At 40.5% G+C, this 22,157-nt stretch overlaps 1 protein-coding gene across 2 annotated transcripts; it reads left to right on the top strand.

The window, feature by feature from the left end:
* Window positions 1–115: 115 nt before the first annotated feature.
* On the top strand, window positions 116–21,850 carry LOC144037231 (MYND-type zinc finger-containing chromatin reader ZMYND8-like). Of its 2 annotated transcripts, none has more exons than XM_077548560.1 (23): window positions 116–364; window positions 526–567; window positions 4,322–4,544; window positions 4,638–4,873; window positions 9,130–9,200; window positions 10,319–10,479; window positions 11,488–11,631; window positions 13,195–13,308; window positions 13,417–13,509; window positions 13,592–13,679; window positions 13,765–13,820; window positions 13,921–13,998; window positions 14,073–14,188; window positions 14,293–14,768; window positions 14,866–14,994; window positions 15,080–15,232; window positions 17,314–17,826; window positions 17,920–18,330; window positions 18,428–18,555; window positions 18,694–18,774; window positions 18,847–18,925; window positions 20,156–20,395; window positions 20,767–21,850. In XM_077548560.1, the coding sequence occupies exons 4-23, from the start codon at window positions 4,860–4,862 to the stop codon at window positions 20,967–20,969; spliced, it is 3,348 nt and encodes a 1,115-aa protein (XP_077404686.1). In that variant the 5' UTR covers window positions 116–364; window positions 526–567; window positions 4,322–4,544; window positions 4,638–4,859; the 3' UTR covers window positions 20,970–21,850. The 2 variants fall into 2 exon arrangements, with proteins under 2 accessions (XP_077404686.1, XP_077404677.1); XM_077548551.1 differs by having other exon boundaries at window positions 11,410–11,631.
* Window positions 21,851–22,157: the final 307 nt, after the last annotated feature.

The following is a 22,157-nucleotide window of genomic DNA, read 5'->3' as shown; positions in this document are numbered from 1 at the left end:
TATTTATGAACAATGTCTAAAGTCTTGAGAAAAATGACCGACCATCGATGCGTGTTATGGAAGCGGTCCCACCAGCTGGGGGTGCTGTGGCTGCGTCAAAGCTTGAAGTCTACCACCAGCACCACCAAGAAAGCCACATCCACCTAGTTACCTGTTAGTGTGTTTAAAAAAAAAATGCATATATTTTTATTTATTTTTTGTATTTTTTATATATTTTTTTTATCTTAGTTGGTTCTTGGTTGCTTCTGAATATCTCCAATTGCCAATGTGATAAGAAGCAGAGTCTCGTCTATCTATCAGCCAATCCCTATTCTCGAATGCTAGAAGACTGGAGGACAACGGAGGAGCGGATGGCTGCACTCAGGTGACTAATTCTCAACACATACCTCTTATTTGTAAATTTAAATGCCTATGTAGTATAATTGTCATTTCATTGCTATGTATTTGACATGTTTTAAGGCTGTACTAATGGCTCTTGAGTTGAACTCGCCTAACATGATTTGTCCTTCTTGTTTTGGTTTTTAGGCGTCAGTGTGCGACAGACCTGGGAAAGCGTGTCCACTTCAGGTACTTCTTTAGCTCACTGTAAAACAATTATGTTTAATTTGACTTTGTTTAGTTTCAGAGGACACATTTCTGTTGCTATCTTTACCGCTCTTAATCCATCTCGTGTTTAATCCTTGCACTTCATGTCATGCTTTTGCCTTTTTCATATTGTATTAATCGTAGCATAGCCGGCAAACAGGCAGGACAGTATTGTGAAACTCTTAATTGCAGGTTTGTTAGTTTGAGCCCTTTTCGTGCTACTATTTCTGAATTTGGCTGCCATTCACTTCTGTAATACGTATGTGCTATCCATTCAAATCACTTGCATTCTATATTTTATGTAGCCTGTATGCAACAAGGTATTTTTATGCAAAGAAACTAAAACTGATTATTCTCATTAGTACGTAATGTAAGTCTTCTTTATTAACTTCTCTGTGGGAAAATACAAATTTTACAGCAGCAAAGAGAACGGTAGCAGCACACAATTTTATATATCTATTTTCTGTAGGCTACTGTTTATCCTCACCAGCGTCATGTTAGAGCTGAAATTAAGATAAGATATGCTTTTGAACAATTTAGACTCTTAAATTAATCTAAGAAGGTTATTTATAGAATGTGAGAGGATGCACGCAATGGGATAACATGCAAACCCTACACAGAGTTTAATACCTGAATCTCTAAACTGTGAGGCAGTAGTGTTAACCTATTGATCACCGTGCTGCCCCAGTAATGTTATTCACCCCATAAACAAATTTAAAAAGGCTTCACAATTACTGACTCAATTGGGAAAAAGACAATGCATGACTACAGTATCTCACCAAAGTGAGTACGCCCCTCACATTACTGCAGAAATTTAATTAGATATTTTCATGGGACAACATTGAAGAAATGACACTGACACAATGAAAAGTAGTCACTACATTGTACAGCTTATATAACAGTTTAAATTTATTGTTCCCTCAAAATAACTCAAAATACAGCGATTAATAGCTAAAAATGACAGAAGTGTTGTTGTTTTTTTACGTTTAACGTCTTCCTCTCCATAGGCGCTCCTTGTACTTAAGGTCAATAATGAAACTGCTTAATGGTTATATCATTTCAGAGGTTGAGGTGGGCATAAGTATAGATGTCCACTTGAATTTAGGTGGCAATCATTTTCTGACATCACGCATAATTTTCGACTGTTCCATCTTGTCGTCTTTCCCGTAGAGACACTGGTAAATAACCACAAGGTACCATGTCATCTTTAACCGGTGGGAATCTTTTGCATCCACTTGTATTGAGGTGGAGTTGTTTGGCTCCAATCAATCATAACTCGTCGAATTCTTTCCCGATTTTTACATGGGTTGGTTTGTTAGAAACATCAGACGTGCAGTTATGATACCGGACACATGGGTAATTTTATCTTAATTTAATGATTTAATAGAATGTGATAATCTTAATGTAATCGTTCTCACACGGCTTCAAGGTCTCGGCTGTTAGATGGTAATACTGTAGTCACCGAGGATGTCTCTCTGTTAGGGGAGACGGATCCTATATTGATGACACAAAATATGCCATTGACAACCACCTTTTGATGTTGTTGTCATTGACTGTATCCACCTTTATGAGATTCTGACTACACCATATTTCAAAACTAACCTCATTACAATTACAAAGTGGCAGCCCTTGTCAAAAGATGGGTAAAATGGTGCTAATTTGTTACCATTTACAGTGTCATTTAAAATTGGAAATCGATAAATGAATATGCTACACTTTGAAAAAATTACTTCTGTATTCATATTAATGATTATTATATGCTTATAATGCTTATTATAAAATATGTAAGATTGGATATTATGCAATTTATACAATGGGGCAAAAAGTATTTTGTCATCAACCGATTTTATAAGTTATTCCCCTTAACGATGACATTGGTCTGTAATTTTCATCATAGGTACTGTGAGAGACAGAATGTGAAAATAAATCTTGGAAATCACATTGTAGGATTTTACATAATTTATTTGTAAATTATGGTGGGGAGTAAGTATTTGGTCAGCTACAAACAAGCAGGGTTCTGGTTTGGGGCTCCACGCAAGTTCTCATCCCGTGGGATAAAAAATTATCATCAGAACGGAGAGTGAAAATCCCAGAACAACTCGGGGGGCCTGGTGACCTGCAAAAAACTGTGACCAAAGTAACAAAGGTTCAGTGACACACTATGTCCTCAGAGAATCAAATCCCGCAGGGCCAAACGTGTTCCCCTGCTTAAGCCAGTTCATGTCCAGGCCTGTCTAAAGTATATGGATGATTTAGAAGAGCATTGGGAGAATGTCATGTGGTTAGATGAAAACCAAAACCAACCAACTTTTCGTATTGGATGAAGAAGAATGCTGAGTTGCATCCCAAGAAGACCATACCTATTGTGAAGCATGGTGGTGGAAACTGGAAACATCATGCTTTGGGGCTATTTTTTGCAAAGGGGACTTGACGACTGATCCGTGCTAAAGAAAGAAGAATGGGGCCCTGTATCATGAGATTCTCAGCCAATACCTCTTTCCCAAACTCACCACACAGGCAACGAAGGAGTGGTTCCATAAGAAGCATTTTAAAGTCCTGGAGTGGCCTAGCGAGTTTCAACTCTTTAGAAATTCTGTGGAGGGACTTGAAAGTCTGTGTCGTCCGGCGACACCCCTAAAATATCACTGCTCTTGAGCAGATCTGCATGCAGGAATGGGCCAAAATACCAGCTGAAGTGTATGCAAATCTGGTGAAGACTTACAAAAAACATTTTACTTCTGTCATTGCCAACAAAGGTTATATTAAACAGTATTGAGTTGAACTTGTTTTATTGACCAAATACCAACTTTCCAACCACAATTAAAAAAAAAAAATCATAAAAAAATTGTACAATGTGAGTTCCAGGATTTTTTTTTTACATTCTGTCACTCACATTTGAAGTGCACCTATGATGAAAATTACAGACGTCTGTCATCATTTTAAGTGGGAGAATTTGTTTTTCAAGTTAACACACTTTTCCTTCAAAGTCAGTTTAGTTTTAGTCTGACGTTTGCAACAAAACAAACCAAAATCACTTTAAAAAATTCAGCGCTCATACAAAAGGCTCAGTTGAAATAAGTGAAGGTCCCGTGAGTCAGGTGAAGCTTAAGGTGTCTTCTGGTTCAAATTTTGTCCCGGCTCAAGCACCCTGCGGCACAAGAAAATATCTTAATTTGAATGAAACGTCTAAATTGCCTGTTATCAGTTTTTTCCTTTTCCCATTTGTGCACAAAATCGGAAATAGTCTACGTGCATTTACACGGTCTCTGACGCAGCATCAGGATCAATTGGGGGCTCAATATTTTGCCCAAGGACACTTCAACATGGTCACAAGGGTTGAAGACTGAACCCACAACCTTCGGGTTGAGATACAACCACTCTATTTCCTTAGGCATGCCGCCGTTTTTAATATTTTTGTCCCTCTCCCTCCCCATTTTTCATGGAAAAAGTATATTGAATGTTTTATGTATAGCGTTTAATTTTGGGGTTTTGGGGAAAGTTTTTTTAATTATCCAATACATTGCAATTGGCAAGAATCATATGGCGTCACTATGTCCAGTGATAAGCCAGGGTTGACAGGATGTTAATTTTGTCATTAGGCCATAATATTGCTATTTTAGTGAGAAGCAATGAAAAGCAGATCATAAGCATTCGTTTAGTACTCTTTGTAAAAAACAAAACAAAACATTTTTGTGCATTGTGTAACAGTATTATTTTGTCTGTATGTTTGTCATAGGTGAAGAGCCCCAGCCTGTCAGCTCATTGAAAACGACCAGAAGGGAGGGAGGAGTTTAAACAAAGGCCCTCTCCATAAAAAAAAAAAAAAATCTGGCTTGTTTGGAGTAGCCACGGTGTCTTGCTTCTACCTTGCTTGTCTTGCTCCCATTTCTTCCTACTTAGGCAAAAGAGAAGGCAACTTCTACCACAATCTACTCTTGGAAACGGCTTACGTGTGGTTTGTATGTTAAACATGTTGATATTAGTCATGTTACATGGCTTTTTTAGGCCTAGGAGTGTGCTTATTTTTCTTTCTCTGTCTCTGACACTCACAGAGCTGCCCCTGCCTGCTCTGAACAAAGATAATTACTCAGGAAACGTTTCGGCCAATCAGATGCTGCGTATCATCTTGCCTGCGTGGAGGGCAACCAGTCAGGATCTGGCTAACAACACTGGGGCCTGATCGCCTTGCCTGAAGAGCGGAGCCTTCCCCGGCTGAGGGCTGAGAGTGTCCTCCATGTTTTTTAAGTGTTGACATAACAGTGTGTCAGGCAGCCATGCATCCACAGAGGTAAGCTCTGTCTTTATATTCTAGCTCAACTCTCTCGTTACAGCATGGCTTCCTTCTCGTTGTTGTGGTGACTGTTGGTTTCATGACGAATGTGCACACATTGAAATCAGTTTAGTGTGCAGGAGGAGGAGGAGGAGGAGCTGGGGCGGATTGGAGGCCTCGCCAGGCCTCTGTGTTTCACTGTGCTGAGGGTGGGGGGTTGGGTAACGACTCTCACCCTTGCTCTCTATCTGTGTCTGAGGGTCACATGGGTGCCCCTGACATGCAGGCTGCCATAGAGTTGGAAAAGTGGACCATGGCAAATCCTTTTCCTTTTTAGTTTTTTTTAAACAATGCAGAGAAGTACTAGATTTTAAAATGGCACCCACGTCTCCTTCCTTTCTATTGTAGCCTGGCAGAGAAAGAATGGGGGATGGGTTTTAGAGGAGGAGGAGTGGAGGGGTTGTTATATACCCTTTGTAAGTAGATTGGCTCTGTGTTGTTTTCCTCTGCGTCATGCCAGGCCAGGGAATAGACACTCTGGGGAGAAGAAGTTGCTTACAGTGGATAAAAAGTACAGATCTTTTTTCTTTTTTTTTTCCAATTAGAAATATTACATAATTGCAAGTATACCACATCAGCTGGCATGTAAAGTACACATTTTGGTGACAAATGTAATCTTATTGGATGGCATTCCACTCTCCATTTATGTGAAATGATCCCTTACAAAGTGTATTTTAAGTTGGAGGTGGATTCTCTTTTAGTTATTCCTTTCTAAACTTCAAAAGTAAGACAAAAATGCTGGTTTCCTTGATTTACAACCACAGGCCTTGCGTTTACATTCCAAGGCAACACCGGCTACACTGCGCTATTGTGTAACTGCTTCTTCCTCTCTCTTATCCTCACACAGTGGCCATTTTGTGCTCAGGGATCTCTTTTCAGCTAAGGTTGTACTCCTCACACAGATGACCTGACAGTCAAACATCTTTAATGCGAATGTAGGTTTAGTTTCCTGGAATATCTCTGGGGGTTGTTAAGGTCAGTACAACATGTACCAGTAGTTTCCCCCCCACTGCTGATACTAATTAATTTATTGTCATTGATAAATTCCAGTAGGTGTCATGTTTTTTTTTCCACTAGAGACACAGGGTAAAACGATATACTGTTTTTGACATCGACTGTGAGAAGCAAGCAGAGGATTAATTGTATTTAATTAGCTCAGCAAAGTCTATTTTTCATTGTAATGCCAAGACTTACTTATACATAGGTGTGACCTACCATACAATCCTGAAAACAGCCATTGTTATAGTGTTACACTAACTTAAATGTATGCAGTACGTTACGTCATGGTGTTCACAACCAATTTTTGCACCTATTTTCTACATGCAGAAGTTGAATAGCAAAGCCACTAAGGGATACATTTGATCCACACATCTCTCAAAGGGCCTTTTAAAGTCAACTCAGATTTATACTGTCATAATCAAGAAGGACAAGGTACACTGAATGGAAATGAACTGTCTTGTGTGAGGGAGGGGGGGGGGGAGCTCTGCATTGCAGCAAAAAAAATGCTTTTGAAGAGGGGAGCCGGCACACTGTGATCCGTGTGGCATAACTCAGCTGACCAATAACGTTCCACCCTGTTGGCCCTCCAGCCAATTGCGAATGCAGCAGAGGTTAAAGATTGACAAGCAGAGGGAGAGCAGCAGCGAGAAGGCCCTTCTGGAAAATTCCACCGCCATCTTTGATTCAGCCTTATATAAAATCCAGGTCAATTCTGTTCTTTTATTCAGAACATTCAGAGCTTATTTGCTAATGCAGACTTGTTTTGACGCTGCAATGTTAAAAATCTTGCGTTTTGATTAAGAAAAGCAGATAGCTTAAAAACGACTGCATTGTACTGTAAAATGAGTCTTTTCTTTTGCATATGTTAAATACATATCTTGCTTCATTTGCCTGCATGTTGTCTTGACAAAGCCAGTGACATTTGTTTCAGGAGGTTCCATAATACAACCCTGATAATATCCCAGGGGCTTTGTGTCGGTGGTTGGGATGTTTTTACATTAATTCTAGAAATCCCATTTGCTTCCTGTGTGCCTCGTTCTGGAGCAATCTGCTCTTTTGAGAAGCTACCTCTTCAGTCATGTGCTTATTTTACTTATAATGATTGTCTTTTGAGTTTTAGGGTTCTGTCTGAGGGCCTGCCTGCTTTTTCCCCCAGTATGGTCTAATAGTTGTGAGACTGCTGCATTCAAAGGCAACAAGAAAAAGACCAGTTGGGGGATTATTTTGTAAAAGGCATTCTGCCAATTATTCTTTTGCCTGTGTATTTAGCTTGTATCGTCATAATTGAACCTGTTATATATTTATTTGATTTTATTTGTATGTAGGATTGCAATCTCTACAGCTCTCTCTGGTCCTTCTGCATGGATGTGCCAGTGTCTGAGTCTGAGCCTGGGAGTGGGGGATGGAGGAGAAGGGGGGAGGGGAGCAAGCTGTGGCCTCCATTTTCTGTGACGATAGAACCCTGCTCGTCTCTCACAGGAGTGGAATATAAAGGCACTGAGTCAGGGTTGTTTTCGTTTTATCCGTCAGGTACGACCCGCACAGAGGAATTCTGTCTGTGTGTTTTTCAACATGCGGCTGTGTGGAATTTATGCCAGAATCAGCTGAGGATTTATTTACCTGCTCGTGTGATGGATCATTGCTGCTGATCTGAGAATGCTCTTTGGATCACCACATATTTTTACATCCTAAATTCCTGGTTCCTTAAGGAATGTCTTTTCATGGCTATGATGTGTATGTGTGTGTGTGTGTGTGTGTGTGTGTAGGAGTCCCAGGCCTTTTGTCGAGCAACTCTGCAAGGCAGAGGCTCTCTCTTTTTCAGTGCTTCGGTGCATGTAGCAGAAGGACTCTGCTAGCATTTTTCTTATTTTCATGTGGGCCTCGTTTGTTCACTTAGTCCGGAAGAGGAAGGCCCTGGAGGGGTTGGGGTGTGTGCATGCGTGAGTGTGTGACTGTTGGTGGGATGAAACCAGATACCCATATGCCACAGTATTAAAGGAACTCTGCTCAACCCATGTCAGACCTATAGGATCCAATTCAAGTTTCTTTAAAAAAAAGTTTAAAAGCAGAGTTAGAATTTCTGCTTGATTAAAAGCTGGTATTAAGCAGTCTTGACAATGGTAAGTTACTATCTTGGCTTGCCAACTGCTTTTGGTAATCTTGTGGATAAAGGACTAGTGTGGGTTTAATGTGTGGTGGAATCATAATGTCAATTTTGATGCTGTTAAACCCATGAGATGAACAGATACTGCTGGTTGGACAAGGATACAAGAGGAGCACTCCTTATTTTCAGATGGAAGAAGTAAAAAACTAAAAGTAAACAAAAACTGGGAAATGTTCTACATAGTTGGGTTGTAGCCTGAAATTCATTATGCTCACCACTAATTACCAGAACTGCACCAAACTGTCTCTGAACTAGTCAAATGGGTGACCTGCTAGTTGATTTCTATCTGTGGGCTTGTCAATGAAGACCATATATAAGTTACAAAAACGTCTCTTTTATTAGCTGGTGCAAACAATTTAGCATTTACTATTGTCCTTTTTGCTTTAAGTGTTAAAAAAAGGAATATGGAAAGTCAGCCTTTCAATGTAGCCCACTGTAAGTCAAATGTAGCATATGTATAACCTCTATTAAAAATGTTGAAAAATTGTGCTACAAATACACATCCAGACTCACTTGTAAACAGATCCCATGTTGTTTGCACATACAAATGGTCTGGTCCTTCAGGGGCTTCAAATGTTTAGTGGACTATTTTTGTCCATCTTGCAAGTAAGGAATCTATTGCTAACAAAACCATTTTCTATCAGTCGCACTGAACGCTGTAAACTGTAATGTCTTCTGAAGGCGCGGGGCAATACCATGCTAAACCCATGTTTATCTTTCTGCATGTGGACTAGTGCGTAGCAGACAAGAAGGTTGCCATGGTGACTGTTGCCATTCTCTTTCCACACGAAGAACAAATTGCATCTGTTTTGTGACCGATGACTGGGAAAGGATTTGAATTTGGGCCATATGCTCTCAGAGATGCTGAAATTTAATGACTATATAACAATGGAACCCCACCGAGTCTCTGTTGACAGATGCTCTGGGACCTGGGTGCCTTAGGTGGTGTTCCACTTGTTTACTGTTAATGCCACCATGTTTTTTGAACACCCTTACTGACTTTGTGTTTCTGTCTCTGTTTGTCCCTGGATGTTTGCTTGGTTTTCCTTAGTCTGGCTGAGGAAGAGATAAAGACAGAGCCGGATGTGGTAGACGGGATGGATGCATCTGTACGATCCAAAGGTAAGTGACAGGTCTAAGCATTCAATTCCCATTTACTGTAGAGCCTCTATTTGGTTATATGTATGCATGACGTATAGATGTAAATCAGCGTGGAAGACAACTTAGACAAGCATCAGCAGCAGACAGTGAAACAGAAATTAATAATAAAAGATAAATAAATATAGACATTACATTTAATAAACAAAATTTAACATACTGTGTGCACCTTGTAACCGAGTACTAGACACCGTCTTTCTCTCTTTTGCTCTTGCTCGCTCTCTCGCTCTCTCTCTAAGTAGCATATGTAAGTGCCCAAACAGAAAGTAATTGTTCACAAAACATTCTTGAAATAAATAGTTTCACCCAGATTTAACAGAATCCTACAACCATAAATGTTTATATGTCAATAAATAAACATAAATAAAATATTAGACTCAAACAAATGTTGCAGATTTGTGTTGTTGACAATGGCAAAGTGAAGTGACATAAACTTTACAAATTCGGCTGGTTCCGCGTCCTAAGCCACTCACAGCCAGCAAGGAAACAAGTCTCAGCAGAGATCCTTTATTGATGGGATTAGTCACTCTCACACTTATACACAGATTATTCAATGCAGTCCTCTTAAGCAATACACACTAACAAACATATCAGAGACATGCAAAGTGTGCTTCCTTCAGTCATCAGCAAAACAGGCGTCGGTCCATTTGTGAGAGGTACGTTGGTACTTAACCTCGTGAGTGACAATTACACTGACGGATGAAAACCCACATCTGCCGTTGCTTCGTCCACCAGTTTTTTTTTTAGTTTCTTGTCATTCGGCAGATAAATGTGGGGTCATTGGCGACGGACCGACGAGCAGTCCGTCACTCCAGACGGACTGTCGACCTCAGCCAAATACATTAATGTAGCCGTATACTCAAATTGCCATACTTAAGTGTTACGTCACCATGATTGATGATCATAATTCTGTCACTCAAAATGCAGACTTCTACACTAATTATAATGTTGTCAAGGTTATCTTGATTATTTTAATCAGTCTGTGTTTTGTGTGTTTGTAAAGAAGTAAAGTTTATTAGTACCCCAGCCCTTCAGCATGGCACGAGTTATGTATGATGACCTGTTTGTGCGTCTGTATGTAGCCCCTGATCCACCGGGGTCAGCTGAACGTTCTCTGGCACCACAGAAGAGAAAGGTGTCCAGTCCCACCCACTCGTCCAATGGACACTCTCCGTCTGACACTTCCTCCAGTCCGCTCAAGAAAAAGAAGAAGCCTGGGGCCATCAACTCTAACAAAGACCAGGTAATGGGACCCAGTGTTTCAGAACCCAGTGTGTTGGGAGTGAAATTCAGAGGTTTGTGCTTGCACTTGTGCCCTTGAACAGAGTTTGGCACTAATATAACTTATTTTTTAAACCAAACACTATTTGGTGGTCCTGCCATCCAATTGAAAGATAAGGAACTTCATCCCGCAAACTCAATCCATACCCTTTCCCCCCCCAAACGTGTAGCACAAAATGTACTGTATGTAATGAGAGGCTGGAAATTTTGAATGTGACTAACAGTACGTTGCAATCTTAAACTTGGACACAATGTGCTTCTAGAACCTGTTGTGAAAATTATTTAATCTTGTGGTTAAAGTGATTTGAAGAATGTATGGTCAATGCAAAGTGAATTTCTACTCATACAGTTTATACTTTATAATTTGCACTTGGTGGTTTTTAAGGCTTTTTCACATGTGACATCAACTTTGGTTCAATCACGACCGAGAATTTGACCTTTCTCTGCATGCTGGATCTTGCTATGATGTAAGCATAGACATTATCTGAATACGCTACATGTTGATACTGTAAATAGGAGACTTAACATGACAATATTTGCAAGAAGCAAGTCTGTTATAAAAACGTATGATTATTTCAAAACAATCTGTTTTAGCGTTCATCTAGCAGATTCAGTAAGTCGGGTTCTGAGCTATTTAGTAATGGAAAAAAAAGATCATCATTTATTTTCACAGAGCTCAGTCCCTAAACTTGTTAAACCAGTTGTGTTTGACCCGCAGTTGAAACTGTCACATGATCGGATATAGAGATTAGCTTCCTGAAAGTTTATTTTCTGTCCTTGCTTACCTGGCCTACCTCACTGTATTGTTGCCTAATTTTTGTTGCACTGCACCTTTTTGTGTTCCTGCGTGTTTTTTGAAACTTGCCCCCTTTTTCTCTTGCCTGCATTTCAGTCAGAGCTAAGACATGGTCCCTTTTACTATATGAAGCAGCCAGCACTCACCACAGACCCTGTTGATGTTGTACCGCAGGACGGCAGGAATGACTTCTACTGCTGGCTGTGCCACCGCGAGGGCCAGGTGCTCTGCTGTGAGCTCTGCCCCAGGGTGTACCACGCCAAGTGCCTCAAACTACCAGCTGAGCCTGAGGGCGACTGGTTCTGTCCCGAGTGTGAGGTATCTCAGTGGATACGTGTTTGTGCATGTGTGTGTGTGCGTGTGTTAGGGCTGCGTGATTATGAAGAAAATCAAATAATCACAATGTTTTTGATTGATATTGAAATCATAATTAACTCATTTGCTCCCAAAAACGTATCAATACATTCTATTTTAAATGTTTTAAGTGTCCCAAAGATGTATTCATAACTTTTTATGCTAGAGCATACAGAGGGTTTTGATGCAGCCTCTCAATGGCAGAGATTGGTTGAGGAAATGGTAGTTATTACAAAAACGGCCAGCAGGTGGCAGCAGAGCAAAAGAGATCAACCAGGGCCATGTTGAAAAAAAGCTTTCACCCACAGTTCTGTATTGATTTGTGAATAATGATGAAACTTAGCTATATTCTAATGCTAACAGCTGCACAATGGAAACAGATAGAAATATACTCTTTTTTTTCCTGATGAAAGAAGAGACTCTAATCTTACTTTTGGTAGGTTCCATGTTTTTATAGCAATAGGACACAACATTTTGTGGGCCTTGCAAAATCAGTCAAAATCCAGTAAAACGGCCAGGAGCGAACAGGATTGCTTCGGTGAAAATAGTAGGGAGTGAATGAGTAAAAGAACAAAAAATAATCAAATAACAAAGCAAATAATATAATAATACAAAGAAAAGGAAATAAAAATCAGTATTTGCTGTTCCTGCTATGTGCGCCTTTGACCTATTAAGGGCAGTGCTGAGCCGTGAATGCATGGAATACACTCATGACTCGTTTTTCACAGATTATAAATATATCCTTTTGATTATTGTTAATTATTCATCTGTATCTTTTACTGCAGCGTTTGTATGTGAATATTTGTTATTTGGCTGAAAATTACTCCCACAAGTCAATGCTGATTTTCTATTGGGCTGTTTAGTCAATGTTTTCTGTCATTAAACAGCTTATGGGGCAGAATAACATTCGTCACACGTGTCCTGCACAAGCAACATAGTGCATTCAGGGTGCATTCACAATGCAGGAACTTGCAAACACACGTCGCACAACAACAATTTTTTCTTTGATTGAGATGTGTTTGATTTTCGTGAGAATCTAAAATCAAAATCATGATTCAATTTCGATTACCGGTAATTGCTCAGCCCTAGTCTGTGTGTGCGTGCCTGTATGTGTGTGTGTGTGTGCGTGTGTGACTGTGTGTAAAACGCAAACAAAAAGAAAAAAAATCACATCATAAATACAAAATTGCTAATATCTCTGTAAGTATTGGATTGTTGCATTTCTAATGTTGAAGCCAGCGGAAGAAATTGAATTGGCACTAGCCATGGGTGTTGGGCTCTCTGATGTGGTGCAGAAGAGGCTTCAGTAAATTGCTTTCATCTGTTGCACCAAACCTTGCAACTCTCATTATAATTTGGTGAAATGCACGGAACAGCCTTTCAATGATCATCTCACTTTGAACATTTTACATTTTGTACAGCAATCACATTGTACAAAATGTAATGTGTAAATCTTCAATTAATTATTGATGACGTCAGCCCTTGTTTGGTAATTTGTCATTCATAAAACACTTGTTGTTGTTGCAGAAAATAACAGTTGCTGAATGCATTGAAACACAGAGCAAAGCAATGACCATGTTGAATATAGACCAACTCTCTTACTTACTCAAATTTGCACTCCAAAAGATTAAACAGCCTGGGGTAAGTCATACAGTCGAAATATTGTTGTAACTGCATGAAATATAAGCTTGAAATAACACACCCATACTCTTTCTGATACATTCATGCTCCCTTATCCATACTGAGCAGACAGAGCCCTTTCAGAAGCCTGTGTCCTTGGAACAGCATCCAGACTATGCTGAGTACATTTTTCACCCCATGGACTTGTCTACTTTAGAGAAGGTAGTATTTTTTTTTTTTAATTTTCAGGTAAAAAGTTACCCTTCATACAATAATGAAACATTCAACCCCTGTTTTAAAACAGAATATCAAGAAGAAAATGTATGGCTGCACCGAAGCTTTTCTGGCTGATATGAAGTGGATCTTACACAATTGCATCATTTATAATGGAGGTAGACCACTGACATGTTTACACAATAAATGTGTTTACAAAGTAATAATGGAAAATCACAATCTGCGCTTGTTAATTTACTCCAGGTAATCACAAATTAACAGCAACAGCAAAAGTCATCGTCAAGATATGTGAGCATGAGGTAAATAAAGATTATTCATTTCAATTTGAATACTTGCTTTTATGTTTGTAATTCATGAATAAATGTAATGTTTGTCTTTATCATGCTTTTCTTTTTTTAGATGAATGAGATCGAAGTATGCCCTGAGTGCTACCTGTCTTCCTGCCAAAAAAGGGACAACTGGTTCTGTGAGCCATGCGTACGTTATTGACATGATTTGGAATATGTGTGTGTTTAATCTTGATTTTGATTGTTATTCTTTGAAATCAACAGAGTCAGCCTCATACACTGGTGTGGGCGAAGCTGAAAGGCTTTCCTTTCTGGCCAGCAAAAGCTCTTCGTGAAAAGGATGGACAGGTAGATGCACGGTTCTTTGGACAACATGACAGGTGAGCTAAACCCCTGACATTAGAATATCACTTACATTGTAGCAAAATATAGTCTAGTTGTATCTAATTGTATCCTTATGAATTTTGCCTTACTTTTTCCGCAGAGCTTGGGTCCCCATCAATAACTGCTACCTCATGTCCAAAGAGATCCCTTTCTCCGTCAAGAAGACAAAGAGCATTTTCAACAGTGCCATGCAAGAAATGGAAGTTTATGTAGAAAACATTCGTAAGAAATTTGGAGTCTTTAACTATGCGCCATTTCGAACTCCGTACACGCCCACCAATCAGCTTCAAATGCTGCTGGACCCTTCTAACCCTAGTGCTGGTATAGTAAAAACGGAGAAACCTGATAAAATGCGCTTTAACTTTGATTTAACGGCATCTCCAAAGATGGTTCTTACTAAGAGCTCCACACCCAGCGGTATGAACCGGAGAGTCTCAATGACAGACATGCCTCGGTCCCCTATGAGTACAAACTCTTCAGTTCACACGGGGTCTGACGGAGAGCAAGATATAGAAAAGGCAAGTAGAAATTCTGCCTTTCACTACAGCACTGGAGAGGAATCCATGGACTGTACCGGTAAATGCTCTTGTCTCTTCCCTGGCTCCACATTACACATTTTAAGCAAATACACAGAAAAGCGAAATTGCTAGCATACATTTTGTTGTAATTGCAGCATCTCCTGTCTCAGGAAAGGTTGGTCCAGCAGGCAGCTTGACAGGCAGCCCAAAGCCACTCAACCCTACCTTGGTCCCCAAGCAGGAGAGGCCAGCGTCCACAGGTGGCATCCTCAATCTCAACCTAGGTCAGCGCCACAAAATGATCCCATATTGGCAATATCACAAATAGCCCAGCCCACCCAATGATAGACTTTTCTATTTTCTGTTCAGATCGCGTGAAAGCTGAAATGGACCTGAGAGAGTTGAGCGAGAGTGTGCAGCAGCAGCAACAACAGCAACAATCGGGGTCTGCTGCCCTCCCCACGCCAAAGAGACCCATCAGGAGCCTCGACAAGACTATTGAAAGTTGCAAGGCTCAGCTGGGTAATTACACAAACCGTGATTATGACTTAAATTGTATGAATTTTTGAGAAATTTGTCACATGTTGTAACTTTATGGCAATATCTGCACAGTAATTTGGATGTTATAATGACTTATAATAAGGAGAATTGTGTGTCTGTCTACTTACACAACAGTATATACACTCATTATTCTGTGTAACAATTTCAATGCGCATATTGGCTCGTAAGAAAGAAAAAAAAAAACACATGGAATTGGATATTCTTGGATCAAAATCAGGCTGCTTCCAAATATTACTACAGCATAAATAGACAGATCGAATACATCCCACATGTATTGGTAGACCAGCCTCCAGTGATGTGTTAGCACTCTCTTTGTTGCATCGTTCGCTTCCCTGCTATGTGCAGATTTTTAAGATAATGTTCGGGGAAAGGTTCCAGCACATGATGACCCTAGTGAGGATAAGTGATTCGGAAAGTTAATGAATGAATGTTTTTTTGGTTGGGTTTTTGCTGTAGACTTGCCTGCTATACCTTCCTACTTACTGCGTCTTCTTTTAATTTTATGTAGCTTTAAAGCACTTTGATTTGCCTTTTGCATGAATTATTATCTACAACTAAACGTGCCCTGCCTTACTGTAATGCCCTCACATGTGGGGAAGGAGAGCCACAGTTGCCGATGATTTTTTTCAGCTGTTTATTGAATGCCAACAGACCAGTAAAACACAGTAAGCACACTAACACTGAAGTTGCTTTCGGCCACAGCTCTCAACCAGTCACTTGTATGCAGACTCTCAAGTCATACACGACTCCACCAGGCCCTGCCTCTTAAAGGCACATGCATGTATCTAACACAGAGACTACAATACGTACAGTAGCGCTAGTAGCTATATATTTTACAGGGATTTGACAGGGTTCCCGACTTCCTGCAGGGTCTTAAAAATTCCTAAAAGCATTGAATTTATGAATTTGGAAATAATACTTTAAAAAGTATTGAATTTTTATATATGTGTCTGAAATTTTATGCTGTATGTAAATTATCCGTGGCTCGTTTCTCCTCAAAAGTGTTATTTGTCATTTAGATCAAATAGCCTAGCTTAAATAACCGGAGCGGAGCCCCAGGTCAAAATCGTTACCATCTATGGTTAAAATACAATGAACGTGAGAACATGTGCTACAACACCACTACTACACCGATACCGTTTTTGTTTGTTTGTTTTTTATAATTTATTTGCCGATATGGCTGTGTAATAGGTCTTAAAGGTGTATTCAATGAGCTTCTTAAAAAGTAGAAGCCAAATGACCGTTTGTCACTTTTTTGAAAATGCTTATGCGGAAGACCATCCTACCAGCTCTCCTGCTCGTCAGGGGGAAATGCCTATGCTGTAAAAATTGAGTGATATTTACTTGAAAAAGCAAAAGTAAAGGTTGATGCACTCAGAAATGTTAAGTAAATTTTACAAGGAGTTTGACTAGAAATTTAACTCAATTTTTTTAAAAGTAAATCCCGTTGGGAACGTGTGAGCTCATCTTCATCAGTCTCTGTAGCCGGATTCGCTACATAGACGGATGTCCTCTTGCGGCTCTCAGTCATTTTCAAAGTATGCGGTGAGGTCGGTGGAGCTACACCGATGAATGGCTGAATCTGAAGCTCAGCGGCTACATGCTACAAACGCTCAAAGTGCGCATTGCGCAGCTAGGAACGAACACGCACGAGTTGTTGTGGCAGATTGATTGACGGGATCAAGAACCAATAGTTAAGATCCACATATGTATGATCCACCCGGAAGACGCAGCGACAAAAGATCCTTAAATACACCTTTACGTTTTTGTTTATTTCGAATGTCTCAAAAAAATCTTAAATTTAACTTGAAGAAACCTATAAGAACCCTGATTTATGTTTTTAATTTTGGAAGTAAACGAGCTCCGAGGTTGTTTACGGAATCCTATAGCTTCAATTGTTAAAAGTTGCTTTTGTGCAAAAAAAGACCTTACTGCTTTAACTGTGGTTTCTGTTTCTATAGTTATTATCTACTGTGTAGCCATGGATTAAAAAAAATGTTTTTTTTAAATTTGAACTTCAACTTCATCTTCTTCTTTTGCAGGGATAGATGACATTTCTGAAGATGTATATAAAGGTGTGGATCATAGTGACACAGAAGACTCTGATAAGTCTGACTCTAGTGATAGCGAGTATGCCAGTGACGAGGAACACAAGCCAAAGAGCTCTGTACAGGATGAAAAGGTCAAAGTGGATCGAAAGAGGCCCAGAGCAAATGCAGAAACTGAGAATAAAGACTCTGTTGGAGGGAAGGGGGAAAAATCCACCCCTGCTACCCAGATCAAAGAGAAGCAGAGTAGCAATGGACAAGATGAGACCCTTCAAGAAAAGCCCAGAGTTACTCAAGCTCAGCCCCTCACTGACAAGCCAAAGGTCTCAGAGGAGGGGAGAACATCTAATGCAACCTCAGTGGCAGAGCAAGACTCTGATTCTGAAAGAGAGCTGGTGATTGACCTCGGAGATGAACATGGGGCGCGTGACTCAAAGAGGTCAAGAAAAGACACGGGTAGCTCTTCTACCAAAACCCCCAAAGAGACCAATGCTGCCAAATTGGAGAGTAAGACATTTTATAGATGATTCCCCATTATTGCTATTTGAGAGGAAATAATCATCACATTTCAATCCTATCTCAATATTTTATTTTTTCCAGGTAAGGTAACCACTTCCAGTGCAGCAGTTGCGCCAGCAGCTTCCACTCTGAAAGATGGATTGCAGCCTTCCTCAACTGCTCTCAACCCCGTTCCCTCTGCCCCATCTGGCCAGCCCAGTTCTGCCTCGACTACCAGCACCACTTCAAGCACTCCCTCCACCTCGGTTGCATCAACTTCACCAGCAGTGAAGAAACAGCGCCCCCTGTTGCCTAAAGAAACAGTCCAGGCTGTGCAGCGAGCAGTCGTTTGGAATCCCACCAAATTGCAGACTTCCTCTCAGAAGGGTCACGTTCAGAAGCAGCAACAGGCAGAGCAGTCGACTGCACAGTCACAAGGACAGGTGCAGACACAAAGTCAGTCTCAGCAGAATTCTTCAAGTACCCGCTACCAGACCAGACAAGCGGCCAAAGGTATTTACACGCACTAACATTGATGTCAAAAATATCTAATGTACCATATTTTTGTGAACATGTTTAACATGTTTCTGTTACTTTTTAACCCATCTAGTTCAATTGAAAGACTCTCCTCAGAGTACTTCAGCGTCAAGTAGCTCATCTTCTTACTTGTCAGGAGACTTGCCAATCCCCATTGCTTCTGCAGATGCAGCTGCAGATATAGCCAGATACACCAACAAAGTAAGTCCTTACTTAACATAGACTAACTGCAGTTATATATTGTGGAAAGCATGATGCCTTTAATTAGTTTGTTATTTTACGGTAGTTTTATTTGTTCACTTACTGTTTAAAATTATTGACAAGATAAAACCTTTGCAGATTATGGACTCAATAAAAGGAACAATGACTGAAATCTACAATGACCTTTCGAAAAGCACTTCGGGAAATACAATCGCAGAGGTGAATGTTTTAGTGATTACACTTGGTAACACCGTACAAGAATTGCCGTTAACTTGTTTTGTTGTTCCATAGATTCGACGGCTGAGGATAGAGATTGAGAAACTGCAGTGGTTGCATCAACAAGAGTTGTCTGAGATGAAGCACAATCTGGGTATGTTTCTTGTATCATAGGGTGTACAATCCTTTGCTGTTCGGCATATAAATATGGCCGATAATTTTTATTTTGCAATAGTTATGCAGAGTAAATGTCAACATATGAAAGTGTACACTACAAATTTGGTGGTCTTTAAAATCGTTTCCGTTATCCGCCTACGGGACGGTGACCGGAGCTCAGTTCTCCATAGAGCAATCTACGGGGCGGCCGAGACTCGGACATCCGGATGATGTGCCCAACCCTTCGGAGCTGGCGCTGGATGATGGTGGCCTTGATGCACAGACATCCTGATCTTGCTAGAACATCAACACGAGGGATGCGATCCACCCAAGTAAGACCTAGAATACGCTGAAGACATCGGCTGTGGAAGGCCTCCAGTCTTCGGACATGGGCTCTGTACAGAGTCCAGGCTTCACAGCCATAGAGTAGGGTGGACTGGCAGACAGCCCGGTAGACGGCCACTTTTGTAGCTGTTGTGAGGTTCTTATTTGTGAATACTTGGGAAACCAGTCGCCCAAAGGAGCACGAGGCTAGGCGGACCCGATTCTGGATTTCCTCCACGAGACTACAAGAAGAGGAGGCAGACAAATTGGTCTACACAATTCATCTTGTCTACTTCTGCGAGGAAGGAAGGCTGGGAGGGGCTATCGCCACGTGCTGTGTACTGGCATAGGACCTCGGTCTTCCGAATGTTGACGAGACCAAGTTTGGAGTAAGTGTACATCATGGAGTTGAGAGCATGCTGGAGACATGCTCACCTGAAAGCCGTCCTGAAAAAATGCAGCATCCCGCTAGACAACCTGGAGGCCATCGCAGCCACCCGGGCCCTCTGGCGCAATACCTGCCACAAAGGTGTGCGGCACTTTGAGGCCAGCCGCACCGATGAGCGTGAGGATCGCCGGCAGCGCAGGCACGAGCTCCTGGCACGTGGTCCCCTTCCTCCCGGTGATGGGATTCCCTGTCCCACTTGTGGGAGGCGGTGTGCATCTCTTTTTGTCCTCCGCAGCCATTAGCGTGTTCACAATTAGGGACGATAATCCACACTTGTCTTATCATTACTACATCTGGAGCTAGGGACGTCATCGTCGTATCGACGGACTACCCTAGGAGGACGATACTATAAAATTGCCTTCAAGGATATTTCGCCTTGCTGTAAAACACCCTTCAATTTAGAAAGAATGAAGATGTTTTTGTTTGTTTCTTTGTTGTCATGCAACTGTCACATAGAACTGACAATGGCAGAGATGCGGCAGAGTCTGGAGCAGGAGAGAGAAAGGCTGGTAGCGGAGGTGAAAAAGCAGATGGAATTGGAAAAGCAGCAGGCTGTGGATGAGACGAAAAAAAAACAGTGGTGCGCCAACTGCAGGAAGGAGGCCATCTTCTATTGTTGTTGGAACACAAGTTACTGTGACTATCCCTGCCAGCAAGCCCACTGGCCCGAACACATGAAGTCCTGCACGCAGTCAGGTAATAAGCCCATCACGCCAACTCGTTTCCAGTTAATGTGTTGAATCGTTAACAAAATAAAGTTAATAATCTTCATTTATTGTCTGACTCAAAACCCAAAACATAACATAACATAAATGTACAAAAACTAAATGTCACTTAATTACACTCTAATTTAATGAATAATCATCAAAATTCACATGCACATCTCTACTCATGTCAACTTCAACCTCTGAAAATATCAAAACAATTCAATAATATTTTGGATTTTATAGGCATGAAACTTTTTCTCACCATACAGTGCACTTATTAGATGTCAACTTTCAAGCACAACTGTATTTACAGTGTGTGTGTCATTTTGTTGATGTGTTGTGTTTTTCTTGGGCTTACAGCTTCAGCTTCACAACAAGAACCAGAGGCGGAGCCCAACACAGACACTTTGGCCAAATCAACAGGCAATTCCCCGGTCGCACAAACTCTGACTGCCCCAGCAGGAGCAGCCGTACCCTCCTCATCGTCATCCATATCCGAAAAAAGCAGCTCTCCCACATATATTGACAAGAGCAAGGACAGTGCTGGGGTTACTTTGACATAATTGCCTCTCCACGTGATGACATGTATTCCAAGACTGCTGTGGCCCTTGCTGTATCACACTTGGAGCATCAATGCTTATTCTATGACAGTTCACATTTTGGTTTCCATTCCCAAATGCTTGGAGGACATTTTTGTTAGTTTTTTTTTATAATATTCTTGCAGATTCATCATATGAAAATATTTGGTTAAAACAAAACAAATTAGATTCTCTATGTTGCCATACTGTAGTTTTGTTATCGTTGTGTTACCACTTAATTTCTTGTCTGAACAAGATCATAACTAACTGCAGTATCTTTGTTACACTAACATGTTTCATTGCTGCTCTCAAATGTTTATTTGCTATTCATCATACCATGTGAGTTGAAACAGCCATAAATAATTGGTTCTCAATTATCATGGTGCCATCAAGTTTTCTGGGTTTTGCATCTTTCTTTTTTGATAAACATGTCCTTTTTCATGTCATGTTTTTGTTTTTTCATCCCACTTTGTATAGGTCTAAGTAAAGAAAATGATGTGATTTATGAAAAAGATCTACAACATTTAAGTGTAAAAAGTTTTTGTAAGAAGATACATGAACAATATTTATTATGTTTTATAGTAAGTTTTGATGAAACCACATTTTTATGTGTCTAAAATTTATTTGACCTAAAATACACATATGAATGTCAGTACTGGGTGAAGTCTGTTAAACTGTTTTTCCAAAGTTAACGTAAATTCCGGTCAGACTGTTTGAAATTGTGTATACTTGAATAGAAACTAAGGTTTGGCTGGTTATGATTACACGAGCATGTCTAATTTGATTTTGTGTTCGTTCTTGTTTACATATTGTAAATATGCTAAAATGGCTCGTGAGCTAAATAAACATGTTCCCCATATTTTGCAGCTGATTGGTTCGCTTGGTGTTAATTAAACTTCTATATATTACATCCACCTTTACTGCAACAAGAGCCACTGTCCTGTCTATTTTCCAAGTCTCCCTCCTCCAACACAGCTGACTCAAACGATAGTTCATCAGCAAGCTCTGGAGAAGCCTTTTAACGCTCCTGTTCATTAAATCAGGTATGTTGGTGGAGGGAAACATGAAAAACAAGCATTACAGTGGCTCTCAAGGTCCAGGGTTCCCTACCCCTGTTCTACCGTATCTTATTTTCTATCATACTGGTCTTCCTTTGTAGGCAATATAATCTGG

The sequence above is a fragment of the Vanacampus margaritifer genome, chromosome 1 (assembly GCF_051991255.1).
Source record: "Vanacampus margaritifer isolate UIUO_Vmar chromosome 1, RoL_Vmar_1.0, whole genome shotgun sequence".
In the NCBI taxonomy this organism is placed as follows: domain Eukaryota; kingdom Metazoa; phylum Chordata; class Actinopteri; order Syngnathiformes; family Syngnathidae; genus Vanacampus; species Vanacampus margaritifer.
The sequence above is the reverse complement of the archived record's forward strand: the minus strand, read 5'-3'. Positions and strand labels throughout refer to the sequence as shown.

Bases quoted from the DNA above. Each gene is read 5' to 3' on its own strand.
- LOC144037231 (XM_077548551.1), top strand. The intron at 10,480-11,409 runs GTAATGGGACCC...CCTGCATTTCAG, and splicing joins TCAACTCTAACAAAGACCAG to TCAGAGCTAAGACATGGTCC. The intron at 18,556-18,693 runs GTAAGTCCTTAC...AAACCTTTGCAG, and splicing joins TAGCCAGATACACCAACAAA to ATTATGGACTCAATAAAAGG.